Source organism: Peromyscus leucopus, chromosome 12, assembly GCF_004664715.2.
Source record: "Peromyscus leucopus breed LL Stock chromosome 12, UCI_PerLeu_2.1, whole genome shotgun sequence".
Taxonomy (NCBI): Eukaryota; Metazoa; Chordata; class Mammalia; order Rodentia; family Cricetidae; genus Peromyscus; species Peromyscus leucopus.
The window spans coordinates 58,203,999-58,224,188 of record NC_051073.1 but is presented as its reverse complement, the minus strand read 5'-3'; the positions used below and the strand labels follow the sequence as shown (position 1 = coordinate 58,224,188).

General features: G+C 46.9%; 1 protein-coding gene across 1 annotated transcript in view; it reads left to right on the top strand.

The window, feature by feature from the left end:
• Nucleotides 1-20,190, top strand: part of Fstl1 (follistatin like 1) — a 52,674-nt gene that overhangs the window by 28,579 nt on the left and 3,905 nt on the right. Inside the window, exons 3-10 of the mRNA XM_028894982.2 lie at nt 5,592-5,696; nt 8,346-8,475; nt 9,485-9,517; nt 10,947-11,077; nt 15,107-15,225; nt 16,497-16,609; nt 16,929-17,039; nt 19,395-19,471. Coding sequence (XP_028750815.1) covers nt 5,592-5,696; nt 8,346-8,475; nt 9,485-9,517; nt 10,947-11,077; nt 15,107-15,225; nt 16,497-16,609; nt 16,929-17,039; nt 19,395-19,471 — 819 coding nt within the window. The remainder of the gene's footprint in view (nt 1-5,591; nt 5,697-8,345; nt 8,476-9,484; nt 9,518-10,946; nt 11,078-15,106; nt 15,226-16,496; nt 16,610-16,928; nt 17,040-19,394; nt 19,472-20,190) is intronic.

The following is a 20,190-nucleotide window of genomic DNA, read 5'->3' as shown; positions in this document are numbered from 1 at the left end:
ATTTAAATTGTTTATTTACTCTCCTTGCTTGAAGAAGCCTGGAAAACTATGTCTATGCCCTACATTGGCTGTTAAAGTGGACAAATCTTCGGCTGAAGGCTGAAGAACAGAAAATGAATCTCTTGTGAAAGTCTACTAGGAAAATTTGGAACAGATAAGTGTTCTGTGCTTGGAAGTTTCACCCAGGCATTCTGAACTTTGGTATACAAAAACTTTATGTATTCGAGATAAACAACTTGATGATTTTTATATCCGAAGTTTTGGTTGTGAGCCTAGCCTTTAGCAGCTGAACCATCTCTCCAGCCCAGTGGTTTTATATTCATATACAGTCAAGCTGATGAATACATCTGTTACCTCGAAGAAGTAGTTACTATTGTGTGCATGCCCTGAGAAGATTGAAAGTCCCTTTTCTGTGAATTAAAAACAGCCATTACAGTGTAGTTTAAAGTATATATATTTATACCATAGTCTGCAGAAACTTCTCATCTTGTATAATTGAAACTTTGTATTCCCAAATGCCATTTAATGTGAAAACTGTTCCCTGAGAGAGAGGGTCTGTGGGAGCCAAAGTATGCAAGCCACTTAGCGCTGGCTTGAGATAAGCCTCATGCGCACAGGCTATTCTGCGGGGCTCTGACAGACTACGGGCCCAACACCACTGTTAGAAAGGTCTCGTTCAAGAAGGGAACCAATGGAGCAAACGGAGAGTTGGATTGACCTGGATGCTAATTAAGCATCTGTTTCAGCCCTTTGACTTGGCCGGCCCCTCCCAGACCCCTGGGCTCCGTTTTGTATTCACAGTTGCCTGTTCTTCTAGAAACTGCCCCCTCCCCAAACATTCAGGCTTTTCGGCCTCTCAAACCCTGCATGTGGCCCTGGTGTGTTAAACTTGAGATAAGGCACTGGCTGGGAACGCACCCAAGCAAAGGACACTTAAGTGTGGAGTTGGCACGAATGCTTTGGCTCCTGCCTAGCCAATCAGAACCACTGTTGTAGAGCGTCTCACCCTCTTCCGCTCCTCCTGTCCATGGTGCTCTAGCACATTCCTTTTCAAAGCAGGGGAGCAGAGACTGCGAGGGGTCATGTGATGGATGCTCCAGCTAGATTTTAGCAGCTGGAAGAGGTTTTTCATTTCCTTCCTCACGTTATCCAGTTGTACTACGGGCTTGTACTCCAGGACCCCTGTGTCCCCGACCCCATGTCCCCACCTCCGTGGCACTCTGCATCGGAGAGGCACGGAGAGTCTCGTGAAGTTTCCATGGCTAATTCTGGCAAAGCAAGGAGAGCCCTTCTTGTGTCCACAAAGCCGCCCTACCACAGAACAGTGGCAAATGGGGCTGGATATCCACCTTGGCATTAGCAGGACAGAGTGAGGGTGGGGGAGGGGGCACTGGGAAAAGGGGAAAAGAACTAAGAAGATGGTCCTGACCCAGTTCCAATTAGTGAAGTGATGCTGTATTAAGCTGACATTTATGGCTTTGCTCGTAAGCGTCCATCCTTGCCAGAGCACATGGTTCCTGCAGAAACTGTTTTACTTTGCAAGGCTCTTCAGAAACATTTCCATGTGTGTTTTGTGCTGTTCGGCCCAGAGACTCAAACACAGGATCACCCCTGCTGGAGTTGCAAATAACCTCCTTTTCCATTTGCTTGCAAATAAATAAATACCTAAATACATAAAAATCATTGCAGGTCTGTAAGACCTCAGGCTGAAGATGATCTTTTTCTTGGCTTTGATTTGTAGACAGAGTGGTTCATTGGAAAGAGGCTGCAGTTGAGAGCTGGAGGCCAGGGCATAGTGTCACCTGAGGACAGTCATCATGTCAGGATTTCAAATCTGGAAGAGCCTAGAGTCAAGCTCCTTTTAGAGAGCCAGAGGGGTGGGGGGGGGAGGAAAAAATAGAAAAAATAACCTATCAAAATTGCTGAGCAGTGGTTAAGAGCACTTGCTGCCCTTCCAGGGGACCGAATTCAGTTCCCAACACCCATGTTTGCTAGTTCATGACCACCTGTAACTCAAGCTCCAGGGGATCCAGTACCCTCTTCTGGCATCTTTGGGTACCCACAGCATGTCCTCACACAGGATGCATACACACACACAAATGCATAAATTAGAAACTGTTTTAAGTTTAAACTGATTTAAAAATTGCTGTGCAAGCCCGCAGCAGCGTTAACATGCAAGAGCGGACAGAGAACGTTTTCATCCGGTAAAAGGCGGGGCGGTTGGGCATTCCTTTGCCCAGAGGAATTTGTAGTGTGAAAATTAGCCGCGAGACTAGCTCTTCCAAGTCTGACTTGCTGTGCACATGCAGAAATAAACATGGACACAGGTTAGACTGCCTCCCCAGACTGGCAGATCACCCTTCTGCCCGTGGCCACCCTCTTCTCCCTCATCCCTGCACTCCTCACTGGGAGGACAGAGCTGGGTAGAGCTGCAGCGGCCAGGAAGGCTCTTCCGCAATGCGGCTCCGGGCTGTGTGAGACAAAGAGAGAGATTGCCACCTACTGACAGACGCGTCACCTGCAGAGAGAATGCTTGTGTAACTCCCAGCTTCCCCATCCCTGAGCTCTGTCAAAGGCCCTCCAGGGGTTGCTGGGCCCGCCTCTCAGCGGTATCTTTCCACTGTAAGTGAGGACAGGGGAAAATGCGGCTATGACGATCCAAGGTGGCCGTGACAGCATTTCAGGGGGGAAACTGAAAATCAATCACCCACTGTAGTGACAGCCACGTCCTGATGTGTAGCACACGGCATGTCCCATTTAATTCTCAGCACAGTTCTAACCATCAGTATTTCATATTTGCAGCTGAGAAAACAGGTTTCAAGACACTACCTTGCTCGTGGCCATGACCGTGACGGATATGGAAGAGGGGTGGATATGAGGGTCGGGTATCAGCTCTAAATGCCTAATGCACTCAGTACGGTCTCCTTACACTTCCTATTGTATCACCCATATTCCCACTATAATTCCCCTAACCTTAAGTCATATGGACTTAAAAATAAACTAAATGTAGAAGAATTATTTCCCTTTGGTTGGAAGAAAATCCAATGCTGTCACTTTTTGTAACTGGGCTTCTAAGGTCAGATTCCTCACCTGTAAAATGGGGATACTATGGCATCAGAACTAGGGACTTAATAGAGCTTAAGTAGCATCACCTGTGGTAGGTCACTTTGCAGGATGCCAGGTGGTTATGAATGGGTGCTTTAGTCATCAGTGAGCTGAATACAGGCTCCTCTCTTTTTTGGTTTTGGGACTTAAGGCAAATTATTTGACCTTTTGGAGCCCGAATGTCTTCGTTTGTAAAATGGGGCCAGTAATACTATCCATGTTCTTATTGGGTTAGCCATGCAGTAAGGTGAAATTGTGTGTATGAAAACATTTTGCAAGTTTTAATCGTACTCTTCAAATGTTAGTTGTTAGGGTGCAAGAAAAAGGTATTCTTCTCCAAACATATTTTTGAGAACTACTTCCGCAAATGACTTCCACAGAACAGCTTTTATTTGTAGTATTTATCAAAAAGGGGTGGGGTGAGACGGTTCAGTGGGTAAAGGCACTTGCGGCCAAGCCTGACAACCTGAGTTCAATCCCTGGGACTCACCTGATGGAAAGAGAGACCCGGCTCCCACAAGCTGTCCTGTCTTCTGCACACACCCTGACGGGTGCACCCCTACCCCACACAGATAAATACACAATAAGCACACACACACACACACACACACACACACACACACACACACACACACACGAGACAACATGCTCTCAATGCTCCGGGCTCTTCTGCAAGCAGCCTGTAAGCTATTCCCATTGATCACACTTTTTTTGTGCTATATTTACTCCTGTTTCACAGATGAGGAAATGCATGGCTGGAAGAATCCGAGGGACTAATTAGGGACACATGGGGAACGTTTTGAGTGCAGACATATGGCCAGGCTCCCTGTGGTGTGCATTTGTGCATCTCTTGCTCATTTGATGGGCCCGTGGGTTAGAGTTCTGGGTGGGGAAGAGACCACCCGAGTTATCTTTTACAACAACCAGCAATCGCTTTTTCCCTTCCCGTCTAGCTTTGCTTTGTGCTCCGAGGCACAGCTCCCACAAGAGGGAGGGCCCTGTCTGGATTTTATCCACACACACACTCCCACTCCCTACCCCCACCCCCCAGCCCCGTTTAGGAAACAGAGCTCTGAATCCATTCCTCCAACCTTCAGAGAAATACTTCCTCTTTTCTTCACTGCCAGCATTTTTGAATTCTACTTAGCAATATTAAAGAAAAATACAAAAAAAAACTGGTTTAGCAACAGCCTGAAAACCAATGAGATGTGAAAATGCAAATGAGCTCTAGACCAATGAGAGCCCTGCACGGCGGGCAAGCTGGCTTAGGGGAGAAAAGAATAACCTGGAGTTTGCAAAGTAGCCTCCAGGTGGCAGCAGAGCAGCTATTTTTGGACCGGTCTCACGGATCTCAAGCTCTGCAATTTTGGGGCTTTGTTTTAGTTTGTTTTTGACCTGTTCGTGGTTCCCCGTTTAAGAAATCTTCTGTTACAACCTCGTGGGTATGGGTTTTTAGATGACACGGTAGGCGTGGGCTGGAAGCATGAATGTTGCGTTTACCCGGTCGTTCCTAGGCATCTTCCAGTTTGGCTGCTGCGTAGCCAGCTCCAGCCCAGCAGGCTTAGGCCCGGAAGCTTGTAGCACTTTCAGCCTGCGGAGCCTCGCTGAGGACAGGGCCGGAGGAATCCCGTTCTCTGTTTATCCACCGCGACTGCGGGGCTGAATGGGGAAAGAGGCTGGCCCTCTACCTCCAGTGAATGGGAGTAAAGCAATGTACCGCCAACAAACTGGTGCCCATCGAAAGCCGCACTTTCATGTGGCTTACGGGCCTTCCTTTCCTTGCCGTTCTGTTACATGTGTCTGAACAGGAATCCTGACCAGCAAAAGGCTTGTGGGCCATTCTGCTCTCTTCGGGGTGCTTTGGTCCTGTTATCTTATAGCCTGGGCACATAGAGGGGCTGAATGATCAAACAATAGCATGTCCACGTTTTTAGCCATTCTCTTGGCCTCTGGGATGGTATTGCTGTGAACATCTCTTGGTGTTAAAATGTCTGGATGTGTTTCCACTGTTTCCATTTCTTCCTGGCTTAGTCTTCTCATACTTAAAGAATCAGTTAAGGGTGTGGAATCTTCAGACAGCTTCACCCGATTCTCTCATACACTTCTGCTCCCTGGGGCTACCGCTGTCCCACGTCCATATGTGTGTTCTAGATACTTCCTCGCTGGGAGCCACAGAGTTCACGAGGTCAAAGACTGACCTTTGTATCTCAGGCCTTAGCACAGGCCTAGCTTTCTCACAGATGCTCAACGTGTATCTTTTTTAAATGAGGAAAAATGCAAGAAAGTCGCTCTTGCTTTGCTCTTAGGGGAGCAATCTGGGGTTCCTGAACCTGAGCCAGAACAGTGCCTGTGAGATCGGTGTCCATTATTGGAGGACAACTTTAGGCAGACCAGAGTCCCAAGCCTGAAAGGCCATCATCACCATTGTTTTACCCTGTGGTGGGGTCGTCTCAGTAACGTGGCTTCCCTTATGATTTGTATTTTAGGAAGAACCAAGGAGCAAATCCAAGATCTGTGCCAATGTGTTTTGTGGAGCTGGCCGGGAATGTGCAGTCACAGAGAAGGGGGAGCCCACGTGCCTCTGCATTGAGGTAGGTCCTGACGTCTGGCGTGGAGGACAGCGACTGTGGAAAGTTCCAGGGATCCCATCATTACTATAAACGCACAACTTGTCTATCCCAAAGACACATGGAAGGTTTCCCCTAGGGTTAAGAGTGAAATCCCTGATTTTTAATTAAATTTTAAAAGAGATAGCTTTTCATTTATTTAAAAAAAAAAATGTTTAGGGAGGCTGGAGAGCTAACTCAGTAGGAAACATGCTTGGTGTATTCAGAGCCTCAGGACCCACACAGATGCCTGGTGTGGTAGCAGGAGTCTGTGACCCCAGAACTGAGGGAGAGAGGCAACTCCATGGAGTTCATTGACCAGCCTTCTAGGCAAATCCTGAACTTCAGACTCAATGGGAACTCTATCTCAGAAAATTATACAGAGTACAACCAAGGACAATACCCAATATGGACCTCTGGCTGCTATACACATGTGTGCGTGTACACACACACACACACACACACACACACACAAGGAAATGGAACCAGTTTAGATGTCCACCAGCAGATGGACAGATGATGAAAGCTGTAAAGGATGATGAAATATTATTCAGCTGTAAAGGAAAGTGGCATTTGTAGGAAAATAGATGGACCTGGAAGGTGTGATATTAAGAAAGAAAGAAAACGTACAATGTAAAGAGGTATAAGAGTGGGTGTGGTCTAAAAGGTAAAAATGAGGTTGAGAGAGTCATGTTAAACTGTGGTAGTAGGTGAGGAAGTATGGTATTAAATTAAGGATTGTTTTATGTGTCAAATAGTGTAGGTATTTGGACCTTGTACTACCAAAAAAACTCTCACTTCTCACTAGTCTGAGGAAATGGCATTAACAGCTTTTCTACACACCAGAGTTTCCACTATTTTATACAAAATACTATTTCCACACATAGGTCTATGCAATTTGTACGTTGTAGTCTTTAATGTGCCTGTGGCGGCCTCCCAGATGAACACAGATTTTAAGATTTTTAAACAGCCGAATAGTACTTAGTGATGTAAATGTATTCACGGTTTCCTTAGAGATGGATATGTAAGTGGTTGTCTGGGTTGTTTACCCTGACAACAACAGCATCCTTTTGCCAGTAGCCTTTATTTCTTAGTGGTGAAGGCCACTGGGGACCTGCTGGGTCAAAGGATATGCAAATTTTTAAATTACCAGACAGAATGTGGGCTTTGAAGTTTTGTTTCTAAATGGCATTTGAAAGGCAAAATGAGCCTCTGAGAACTAGGCAAGACTTTAATACATTTTCATTCTTAATGTGAATGTAAATAGCACTGGCCATGGGCTTTTCTTTTCTCCCTTTCTATCAAGCCGCTCCATGCCCTGGAAATGGGCTTTTCTGTAAATACTACCCTGTTAGTCTCTGGCCCCTGATTCATTGCATCCGAATGGAGAGTGTACCAGCTTGAATCCTACAACCTGATCCCGCTGGGATCCCTTCACCCTGGCAGCCTGCACTAGAAGGATGCTGACCACCACCTGGTAACATAAATTAGACTCTGACAATAGTCTCAGCTTGTCCATAGATAACGGTGTGATTTTTGAGCAAACGAATTCCCAGGAATTGCTGTAAAGATAAGCCCATGTTGGTTTTGTTCAGCACCCAAAGCATCACAGCAAGCACTCCACAGTAAATGTTGGCTGAACGAATAAATGAAGTTCACCTTTCTTCATGTATGAAACGGAGGGGTTGGACTTCTTTCCTGACTCAGGAAGGGAGTCCAACCATTTTAACTTCTGTTTTCTTGTCCTCATACCTCTGGTAGCCCTAGTCTGCCTACAAGCCAGATGAGCTTTAGTCCACATTTCTGTCCATAATGACTTCCTGTAATCTTTCACCCTCATTGTCAGCCTTACAACAGTGGTTGGGAAATTAGGTCAAAAGCTGAACGGCTCCCAAACACTACAGAGCACAAGAAATCCTTGTCATTTGGCCCTGGAAGAATTGGGGGGCGGGGGGTTGCATACATTTGTGCATTTAGTTTCCATGCCCCCAACTCTCAGCCCTGACTCTTTCCTGGGCATGGAAAGTAGGATTACTCTGCTTCTGTTTCCATAACAGAATGCCTGAGCTGGGCATGTTCTAAATCATAGAAGTATACTTCTCCCCATTCTGGAGGCTGTGACATGCAAGATCAAAACAAATTCAGTTAATGTCTGTCGAGGGCCTGGTCTCTACTTGCAAAGGAACCCTTGAGCACCGTGTTCTCGCATGGCAGATGATAGAAGGGCCAAAGGGACAAATGCTGTGGGAAACCCCTTTAGAAAGGCCTTAATTCCGTTCCTGAGGAAGGCGCTCTGGTGACGTCATCATCTCCCGGAAGCCTAGCTTCTCTGTGCCATTGCACTAGGGATACGTGCAATACGACATTTCAGCCAAAGGAGGGTGTTCGTGTACATGCATCTTGGCACTGGACCAGGATGGACGGAGGGGCGTGGAGAACTCAAGGTTGTAGGATGTCTGTTGTATCAAGTAGAGCAGAGTCGCCAATGATGACCAGAGCTGGGCTTCCCTGGGCCCTGGTGATTATATACATGCTCCATCTCTGTTGGTGGTGAGTCACCCGACAAGATGGCTGTGTGAGTGCGTGTTCCAGCCTGCCTGGCTGCACAAACATCCCCCTGCCGATCTGTTTCAGCAATGCAAACCGCACAAGAGGCCTGTGTGTGGCAGTAATGGCAAGACCTACCTCAACCACTGTGAGCTCCACAGAGATGCCTGCCTCACTGGATCCAAGATCCAGGTTGATTATGATGGACACTGCAAAGGTAAGGCATGCAGTCATCACTGAATGGCAGGTCCTGTGACAGGGAGACAGACAGAGACAGAAACCATAGCAATGTGGCCTGGTGACCACACAACTGTTTGGAGATGCTCCTTCCTAACATTCTGAAGCCTGCTAGGGCCTTTTGCCATGTGTTTCCTGCATCAGACCTGGGTATGATCTCAGCATCACCTGCAGCCAGAGAGTAAATAAGGTGACTGCATCAATAATCAATAATGGTATAACTGTCCTTAAAAGGAATTCCACACCTTTTAGAAAAAGTAGAGCAATTTCTCCATTTCCTGCTTTTAAAATTTAGGGATTTCTCAGCCTAGTAACACGCCTCCTTTATTTTCACTCTTGTCTTTATGATCAGTTGGAAAGATGGATTCCCAAGCATGAGAATTCCCAAGCACCAGACCTTTCCAAGCCTGCCCAGCCATTCCATCCTTGACTTTCCCCAGAAAAACACGAAGCTTTATCCCAGACACCAGTCCTCCTCTTTGTCCCTGTGCAGAACTAATCTCTGTATGAAGTTTTGAAATCCCAGGGACTGTTCAACCCAGCAGGAAGAAATAGAAATCTGGAAGGGCAGTCCATTGTCCACAGGCAGGAAGGATCCCAGCCTCCGACCCTACAAGAAAGAAAAGGATATAAGAATTGGAGGTGGGGGCTGGAGAGATGGCTCACTAGTTAGGAGAATTGGCTGCTCTTCCAGAGGACCTGGGTTCAGCTCCCAGCACCCACATGGCAGTTAGCAACCATCTGTAACTCCATTTCCAGTGGATCCAATGCTCTCTTCTGACCTGCAGGTACTAGGCATACACAATAGTGCACAGACATCCATGCAGGCAAAACACACATACACATAAAATAAAAATAAATCTTAATTTAAAAAAGAATTTAAGACAAAATGATGACAAGATTGCAAGACTTCAGAGTTTTAATTCTAAAATCATCGACATATTCTTTTATTTTTCACTTTGCATTACACATCTCCTTTTTTCTTGCAGAAAAGAAGTCCGTGAGTCCATCTGCCAGCCCAAGTAAGTACCTGACCTTTCTGCAGTATGTGCGCATCTTAGGGAGGAGACTTATCATGGAGGAAGCGTCTTGTCTTCCCAGGTCCCCACTGAGCTGCCAGGGTCATCTGCGGGGTCAGGACTTTTGATTCAGATTCTGGTCTGAGCGCAACACGACTCAGTCAGACCACTAGCCTGCATTTTTTTAAATGTTCGTTTGTTCTGGTGTCTGCCCATCAGAGCAGCTGTTTGGGTCTAAATGCTGACTCTTCTGCAGTTTTGCTGAGAGGTGAATGCACTGTGGGACAGCCAGGAGCCCTTCCTTCAGGGCCTTGTAAGACATGCTCCTGTAGAGGACCCAGTGAAATCAGAAGACACGGCTCTTCTTGTAAGGGGACGGTTGGAAATGCCAGTACGGCAACTGCTGTAGCTTTCTATCAAAATGTATTTGAATGTCAACGTGGTTAATAGGCTCAGACCTCACAGTAACCTTGCAGGTCTTGCTGTAATCACCTTAGAGTTAGGTATAAAGGCTCATGGGATCAAGTCAGTTCTCCTAAATCACACAGCGTGGAAGAACAGAGTGGGAAATGCCCGTATGTTCATTCCTTGGCCCTGTGCCCGCCCGCTTCATGTCCGAGCGTGTGTTGTCTTCCAGGAATTTCCTTTGGCCGGAGCTGTCTCTCCCCTGCCTCTCTGCCCACTTGACTCCCTCTTGTTCCTACATGGCTCGGAACAGCTGCTCAGAACAGGGCTGAGGCGTGGCCCTTCCTTGGCCTGGTTTCCTGTTGTTTATAATAAAGGATGATGGGAGAAAGTTTTGAAAGGGCTCAGTTGGTGAGAAAGGGAGAATTTCAGCCATCCAGCAACATGAATAACGAATGTTTTCATTTATTGATTTGTTAATACTTTCAGCTCATCTCAGAACCAAGAGTTACTTTAGTGAATGATTTTTTTCTCCCTTGCTCCTTCACGTTCATGAAAACATCCTTTATTTTTTTCTTAAATAACAATGCCTTTCAGCATTGTTTCAAGTTTCTAGTCCTATGGTTTTCAACCTTGCTAACGCTGTGACCCTTCAATATAGTTCCTCATGTTGTGATAACCCCCAACCATCAAATTAATTTTGTTGCTACTTCATAACTGTAATTTTGCTATTGTTATGTAACAAAACATATCGTAATGTAAATCTCTGATATGCAGCCCCAAAGGGGGTTGAGATCCATAGGTCGAGAACTCCTGTCCTAATCTTTATGGGTGTTTTTCACATGTGAGCGTGCTTCCTGGAGTAGACACATTTCTGTACTCTGGGTGCCATAATCCTGCCTCTCTGGGTGCTGTGAAGACTGAATAGGATGACACATGCAGAACTGAGTGGCACTGGGCAGTGGGTACCGAGGACTCCGGGGTTCTCTTCCTCACACCCGCCTCACATCCCACCCCACCCCCACAGTTGTCTGCTATCAAGCTAACCGTGATGAGCTCCGGCGTCGCATCATCCAGTGGCTGGAAGCTGAGATCATTCCAGATGGCTGGTTCTCTAAAGGCAGCAACTACAGTGAGATCCTGGACAAGTACTTCAAGGTAATCAGGGTTGAGGTCAACAGTGTTCCGTCCTAGAGAAAGGAGGACTCCCTCTTTCCCTTTTTGTGACTATTGGGAGACACAGTTCCTTAGAGTCCCTGAGTGTGCCCTCGTCGCCAGTTATTATACAGAGCTATGAAAGTTGCCTTGAGATCTGCTTGACCAGTGGGGACCAGCAGTTGACCTTTGGGGTCCAACAAGCATGTGCTGTTCCCTTTGAGCATTTAGAACCACCGAAGTCTCAGGGAGCTGCCATGGGAAAAGGCAGGCTCTCTCCTGCCCTGTGTAGCGCTTCAGGGGCTGGAACAGAGCACCTTTGGTAGACCAGGCCCACGTCAGCATCTTTCCTGCCCAGCTTGCCGCCCATTTCTCCTCGTCACTAAATTGGCCAGTCACAGCTTCTCGGCTGAGAAGAGTCAAGGAACACGTGGGATTGGAGACTGTTCCAGAATCCAAGTAGTGCTGCTATCTACCGTATTAAGTAGAAGAGATCAGAGTTCCATTTGGAGACCCAGAAAGATAACTGCTTTTTAAGGAGAAATGAGTGAGGAAATAAATCATTGGCAGTGGGTATGAGTACCACACACAGAGATCATTCAGGAGACTGGAGAGTCATTGGGAAAAGTCGTTAAGGGCACTTTACTAGCTAATTGACAAGAACATAGACACACACTTACACTATTCCAGACACACAAACCACACACGCCCATCACAGACACTTCTTACACTCAGCCACACATTCAGGTACCACATTCCCACAGAAGCACCAAGTCCCTGTGCTTTCAAGATGCACATATTAAGTTGGCACCTCGGACACTCATCCCAGTGCGTGCTCACAATGCCTGCTGTCCCCACAACTAGCCAGCCAGGACTTAGAGCTCCACACATACAAGGGACTTCCTGGAAGCTCTCGGGCCACACAAATATGTTCCACACCATCCTAGTCTGTGGATGGAATCTTTAGCTGGCATTATGGACACCCACAGATGAAGAGACGCTGGGTTGGGTTGAAATGGATATTTGATCGTTAAAGGCATCTCCTCTACTATTCTTATTAGATAGAAGTTTTCTCCACTCTAGTTTTTAATCTTCCACTGGCGAGAAAGCAGAGCTCTTCCCACTCTGCTGTGTCTCAGCCATTGCCACGTGACAGAGCACTGAAGACATGGGCAATTCCTCTTCTCTAGAAAACGGCATCACTTGGCTGAGCAGGAGAAACAGACAGGAGCAGAGAGAAACATAAAGAAATTGACTTGGGGCTGGAACGCTGCCAAGGCCGGAGACCTGCGCTCAATACCCAGGACACCCATGGTAGAAGAAAACCAACTCTTGCAAACTGTGACTTCCACACATATGTTATGTCACGACACTCCCACATACACACACATACATACACAACACATTAATTAATTAATTTTGATTTTTTTTTTTTAAAGAAAATGATTTTTTTTCCCAAAGCCAAATGAGTAATGTCTGCAAGATTTATTGTAGGCATTCACTCTGTCCTGTCCTTACAGTATGGAGCTGTTGGGCAGAGGACACTAATTCCAAGGGGCCCTTTGGGATCTTGTAACCATTTGTAGATGGCAGCTGGCCTCAGGCACTTCTGATACCTGCCATTAAATTTGATTGCCAAGTATCCAGGCCACAATGCCACTCAACACATTTCCATGTCCCCAAGTAGTAACACTCTTACAGGCTCCTGGGGTGGGGGGGACCCACAGCACAGCCACTTGGGAAAACAGCTTTTCTCTGGAGCATTCTCCCATCTCAGAAAGCTTGCTCACAGCTTACAAACACAACGCTCCTCTTCCAAGACATCCGAGAGAGATGCCGTCCCACCCTGGCATAGACAGCTGGATGGCAAATCCAACCAGCATTCAAGTAAGGCCCACCCCGCTTTTCCTCTCCCAATGGTCCAGTCACCATTTCTCTGATGAACTCCAAACAGAATAAAAGGGGAGCCTGGCAGGGAGAGCCTTTCCTTTCCTACCCATGCTCTTCATACCTCGTGGCACTAGATGGGAGACTCCTAGAGGGAGGGACTAAAACTGAAGCCAGCCTTCTTACCTCCCTGACCCTAGCATCATAGACCCCATTGCCCCAGCTGCTTTATGTGAGTAAATGCCTGGCTCAGCCCACCTCCTCTGAACACTCTGTCAGCATACAAGTATGATTCCCTGACATGGATCTCAAAACAGTCCTCTCCCTTCCTTTCTACAATCCGACAATCAAAAAAAAAAAAAAAAGAAAGAAAAAGAAAAAGAAAAGAAAAGAGCCGGGCGGTGGTGGCGCACGCCTTTAATTCCAGCACTCGGGAGGCAGAGCCAGGCGGATCTCTGTGAGTTCGAGGCAGCTGGCTACCAAGTGAGTTCCAGGAGAGGCGCAAAGCTACACAGAGAAACCCTGTCTCGAAAAACCAAAAAAAAAAAAAAAAGAAAAGAAAAGAAAAATGTTACTGTCTCCGACATTTTGTCTGACCACAGACAGACATGCAGAAGTATCTCCAGCCTTTGCAGTCAGTTGAGTGAATTATGCTGGATTCTGGCCAGGTGCCACTGGGTTCAGTGCTATTTCTGGGCAGGCCCCAGACTCAAGAGATGAGATTGACAAGAGCTGGGATGTCCCCTGAGTTTCAGGCCTGCCTTCAGGTTCCCTGGGAGTTGACGAGTGCACACGAAACACTGACTTTGGTACCAGGTCCAGAGTGCCCAGTCAGTGGCTGCGCACCTACCTCAGGACCATTGTTTTCCTGTGCTCACACTTGTCACCAGACTGGGGATGGGCTGTGTCCTAGTTGGTCCCCAGGATGCTCCCTGTCTGAGCAAGCTTATTAAATTGGGCATCTTTAATTAGTCAGAACCTCACAAGTGGAAATGTGGGGAGATTTCCTCAGGGCAAGGGTACGGTGAGTGCGTAAAGAACGTCTCAGACCTGTCCCTGAGAATCAGGGCAAGCGTGACAAACAGGTCCTAAGCAAAGGCGTAATGGTTGTCTCTTGTGTTCCCCTCATTGTCTTTGCCAAGGACGTTTCACATGTGACACGTGGTAGTCATGAGAGGTGAACAACTGACTACGTGTTGTCCCCAGCCTAGGTGTCTAGGCAGACATTTCCTCCAGACTCTTTTTCACAGTGCAAGGAACCAACTTGAAAGGAACATGGGGATGCTGCCCATTTCCCAGGCAGCCTAAGAAAAGTGTGGGGAAGGAAGGGGTCCCCCTAGAGCTAGTTAGGATAGCAGCAGCATCCAACATGGAATTTGGTCTGAGCCTTCAAGTTGATGCCTCCCCTTGTGGCTAGGCCTTGGGCATGTTGAATGGTTCCAGGTGGCCGAGGTCTTGGTTTAGCATCTTGCTTTGGAGGGAATGATGCCCTCCCTTGTCCACCAACTCCTTGTTCAGTTGTGTTCTTGGGCTGTCTATCACAGGTCATTGCCTGCATGGTGGAGACTGAGGACCTGTGCATACATAAGTACAGCCACTGCAGTGTAGGGCAGAGGAGGAGGGAGGCTGGTCTTAAACAGCAAGATAGACTTCTGTGGGTCCTCAGGGGAGCCTGAAAGATCTCTTGCACTGCTGCTTCTCTTGAGCATCCTGTTAGGATCATACACCCAGGGCTCCATCCTCCCAGATTCTCATTTACTGCTTAGAATGCAACACCTTGTTATGTGTTCGCTAAGGTGTGAGGCAATGACGTTATCAATGGCCTGGAGGACGGTGTCAGCACTGGGTCACAGGGTATTCTTAGGTAATGCAGACATCTGTTCATGCTGCCCTCCTGAGCAGGATCCATACTGAAAGAACCCCCCTGATGGCTTCTAATCAGGAACTTTCGCTTGCTCATCTTGGAGTACCACTTCCTAGTTTGGGTATCCACCAATCTGAGCCACTAATACTTGGTTCCTTGTGGCTAGGTGAGGGCAGGGTTGAAGTGTGTTAAGAATACAATGAACTGAGGGGTCAGGCCGAGGGTGCACCAATAAAATGGCTTTCTAAACACTCCTGAGAGATCTCTTCATCTCCTTCTAGAACTTTGATAATGGTGACTCTCACCTGGACTCCAGTGAGTTCCTGAAATTTGTGGAGCAGAATGAAACAGCCATCAACATCACCACTTACGCTGATCAGGAGAACAACAAACTGCTCAGGTGGGAAGTGAGGGCCTGGCCATATGGTTCCCCAGGGAAGTTTGCCTGGGAGAGAGGGCTTGGACCGCTTCCACCAGCAGAGAAGCTGCCAGTGCCAATGTGAAAGAAACAGAAAAGAAGGATTTCTGTCGTGATCTAGTCTGTGAACATTATAAAACTGGGATACCAAACAACATTCATATCTGATCAAGCAGTTATTGTTTGGGGTCAGAACTTGCAAGGAAAAAAGATAGTAATTTTAGAATAAATTATCAAGGTCATGCCATACCCACATTGCTTCTGAGTGTGGCAGCTGATGCTCATTGATCTTCTGACTGAACTGTATTAATGTATTCTCTCATTGTAGACCTCAAATCATTTCATTCCTGGTGTTTACGATGATCAGTGTGGTTCCATGTAGAGTTCCATAATTGTTATAAGTGTATGCCCTTCTTTTAGTATCATCTTAGAATAAATATGAATAAACAAAGAAGTTTCTGGCATGGTACTAGTACATCAGTAAAACATAGCAAAGTTGACTCTCTTTTGTTCAAAACAAGTTCAAATTGTAGCTTCTATGAGTCTTCCTAACCATAGTCCTTGACCTTAAGGACTCATATTTCAGTAACCTGGATTTAGGTAATTTGATAATTTCAATGTTTGATCCTCAAAACATCCCAGTGAGGGAAGGACTTTCCACCCTACCTTTAGAGGTGAGAAAATAAACTCAGCAAAATGGAAAAACTAGCTCAAGGACATTTGAGTAGGAAGTGGCTGAGCCAGGGCCTAAGTCTTAGTCAACAGAGGGGGTGATGGAGCCAGAGTCCTAAAAACTCCTGAAAGAACTCCTTTTAGAATGGTGATGGTGTTGACTCTCGCTTGAAGTTAATATTCTTTCCAGTCCTATCTTCCTTTCATGTCATCTATCATCTCTCTTCTGCTTTGGTTTTTCTGGACTGGTTGACTTGACAGTCATACCATGGGGAAAGGCAATCTAGAGGAAGATAGGCCAATAGTGAGAGTATTTGCTAATAAAGGTGGACAAAACTTTATTTGTCTTGGGGGGGGAGGGCATTTGAACAGCCTACGTGCTGTGATATCCAGTCTAAGAAGCTGAAGGTTGGATGTTATCAGGAGTAACTGGGTAATGGTGTGACAGGTCAAAGGAGGGAGACATGGACAGTTGTCTCGCCTGGGGCTCCAGCTGTCTGCGAGCCTTGTGCTCAATTCCTTTCTTAGGGAAGAAGAAGCCAAGGCCTTGCTGATGGCATTTCTCCTGTGTTTTGTTTCAGAGGACTCTGTGTTGATGCTCTCATTGAACTGTCTGATGAGAACGCTGACTGGAAACTCAGCTTCCAGGAGTTCCTCAAGTGCCTCAACCCATCCTTCAACCCTCCTGAGAAGAGTATGCCTAACCTAGAAACTGAGTGCTGTTGGGGATGGAAGCATTACAGGGAAAGGAAGGGGCAGACCAGAAATTACTGGTAGAATTCTCCAGAGAGAACGGAGCTAGCCCCCGTCCATGATACTGGGCCGTCATCAGCCCATCGTCTCTATGATGAGGTTAAGGCCATGAGTTGATGGGGCATTTGACCATGAGAGACAAGGCAGTCCTTGTCTGGGAAGTGGGACATGGGTGCTCAGACTGTAGTAGAGACACCACCCTGTGCCCCCACCCCACCCCCGCCGTGTCCCAACTGTTGCCTTTGTCTGTGGTCCCACAGAGTGTGCCCTGGAGGACGAAACCTACGCAGATGGAGCCGAGACGGAGGTAGACTGTAACCGCTGTGTCTGCTCCTGTGGACACTGGGTCTGCACGGCAATGACCTGTGATGGTGAGCCGTACTGAGGGCAGAAGGAGCGGGCAGAGCCGTGACTTGAATGAGAGGAGGTGACATGGGTGTGATGGGGCAAAGAAAGGCCAGGGACTGGAAGTGAGTGGTGCCCACAATCCTCCCTACCCCCCCTGGGGGGCACAGTGGATGGAGCACTTGCTCTAGATGCCTCAGGTGTAAAAATCAAGAGGCATCAAAGGAGAGAGAATGGTGACCCAGAGCACCAATGAATGTCAACATGAGACTGAGATAATCATCATGAAAGAAAGCGCTGATCGGTGAGAAATGTGTACCAGCATCCTTCCACAGTCCTACGCCTGTTAACCAACTTAATCCTGTGACACTTAAGGAAATACTCTATAGAAAAGAGTCAGGTGATCAGAAGTCAAAAGGACTTAATCTGCCATGCTATGCAGGAAAAAAAAAAAGCAAATGAAAAATGTAAAAAAAATAAATTAAAAATTTAAAAAAATATCATGGAGAGACAGGGGCAAGATGGGTTGGGGACATATAGGTGTCGGAGTTTGGGAGGCAGAGCAGAGGTCGAAGAGTATGTGGGAACCACTCATGTCCCATCAGAGACCTAAGCTACAGTGATGTCAGTGATCAAGAGGGAACTTACATGAAAGTCAGGCTGAAGCAAAGAGTCGGATAAAAGCAAATCAGAGAAGGGTATTAAAGTCAGGTCCAGAATGGGAGTCACACGAGTGGAACCAGACTTAAAGGTTATATCTGAGGTTGTATTTTAAGAAGTTAACTGAGGCAAGAAAAAGTAGGTACTTAAAATTATGTTCAGAGGGATTGGGTAAGATGGTCACTGAGAGACAGCAGAGACCCAGGAAGCTCTCTAGCCAGGGAGCCCAGAATGCCAACGGTGTACATGGGAGCCAGTGTTACCCATAGGTTCAGTGACCTTCATAGGTCCAAGTCTGCTTCAGTGTGAGAGAATAGATGTCCAGCCTAACCATAGGGGTGGATGAGAAAGCAGAAGAGGCTGTTTAAGAACAATAATTTTCTAAAAGACACTGGAACTGATAGCCAGACACACACGCACTAACTACTGAAGCCATCAGAGGGCATCTTTAAATGCGACCCAGCCTGCCTCAACCAGGAAGCACCCCCAATGTGTCTTCCCCAAACTCCTTTTCATGTATCTAACTGCTCTTGTCCTCACTTCAGAAAGGTATTCCTCCTCCATTTCTAAGACGCAGGAGTGAGTGTGCCCTGACTTAGGGAACCCTAAACACAAACGTCCAGGTAACAAGCCAATCCATGTGCATCAGACAACATGTCACTCCCATAAGACCTTGTTAGTTTCTATAGCCATGCTGTGGACTGCACAACCTCACGGACAGTTCGGCCTATGGGGCCTCAACACGTCTTGGTGTACAGGCTAGGACGTAAGAGGAAATTGAAGAGGCATTTTTTCAGGCCAGTATCTCAAAACTACCAGTAGGGACAAGCAGGATATTGAGGTAGCACCAGGAAGGGCCAGGGCCATGAGAACTGGCTCTGAGGAACAGACGGATACCTGTGTCTATTGTTTCCTAATGGTAAATGTTGTGTTCAGCAAATGGATTCCCAGGCACCCTTCCAGACCTTCTAGACTGTGATCTACAAAGAGAACATCTTGGAGACCTGTGTAGGGTGTTTGCTTTTTTGTTTGGTTGCTTGTTTGGGTTTTGTTGTTGTTGTTTTGTTTTATTTTATTTTGTTAGGGTTTTTGTCTTGTTTTGTTTTTTACTTTTTTTTCCCTTTGTACTTGAGAAACGTTTGTTACATGCTGTAGTTATCAACCCTGAGTGTACAGAACTCCTTCAAAAAGCAAAAACATTAGTACCCAGCTACCTCCCACCCCAATAAATTACATCAAAATGTCTACAGTTAAAAGCCAGGCGATTTGAAATTTTGTTTGTTTGTTTTTTTGTTTTGCAGTTCTGGGGGGCTAAACATGGGGGTGGGGTACACGGTCTGCATGCTAGGCAAGCACTCTGCCAATGAACTACATCCTGAGCCAGAAATTACATTTGCAACTGTTCTCTGGGACATTGTGAGGGTGTGGGAACTATTGAGAATCACCGCCCGAGGCGTTTCCTGAGCCAGGACTCAGATTGGCACCACTGTTTTTCTGTAGGACTGGCTTGTCTTGTGGATGTCAATTAAAGGGAATGGCAGGAACAGAAGCCAGAGAATTAGGATAGATTGCTTTTTTTGTATTACCCTGGATGCCTTAATGCTCAGAGAGAGGTGGGCCGTTCAACTCTCCTCCACAGATTAAGTGGAGAGTCTGTTAGGTGGAGTCCTCCCTGGCTAACCACAGCCACCACTGCTCTGAACTTTTGATTCTTCTTACAGGAAAGAATCAGAAGGGGGCCCAGACCCAGACAGAGGAGGAGATGACCAGATATGTCCAGGAACTCCAGAAGCACCAGGTGAGCAGCCATGGTGCTGGTTCAAAGGTTGCTGTTGCTGCCAGGCTCGTAACACCACTCCGAAGCTGTCCAGTGCCCCCCAGGAGATGAGGGAAACACACTTTGTTCAACACAGATCCCAGAGGATGCTACCTCACCTCAGCTACCAACCTGGGATACAGACCGTTCCCTGAAGGAGTTACTGTGCTGGAGGTGGGAGGGGCTGGGGTGTCTCTACAAAACCTTCCAACAGCCATCATCTGAAAGCTGCTACCAGGAAATGATTCTTAGCAGTTCTGGCCTCCAGCATGTGTGGGTAGAGTAGGATGCCTAAGACCAGAGAAAGCCCCAAGGCAGAGAAGCAGGTGTAGGCCATGAGAAGTCAAGCCAGTGTTCACTGTGAAGTGTTCAATGCAAGGCAGCTGGACATGGAGTACCAACTGTGCCTGATAGATGCCAGCAGTGTTGTAGGCAGTTTCCTAGGGTCAGTCCTTAAATTGAAGTCAAATTCACACGTCATAAAATTTACCCCTTTAAAATATGCAATTATGCAACCAAGTGACTTTCAGTGTATTTCTAAGATTGTCAGCCATTCCCTGTGGTCTAATTCCAGAGTGTTGTAACCTCTCCACAAAGAAACCCCATGCCCACTAGAAGCAACTCCTTTTTTTACCCCTTTCCCTCTGCCCCCGGCAATTGCTAACCTGTTTTCTGACTCTGTAGATGTGCCTGATCTGGGC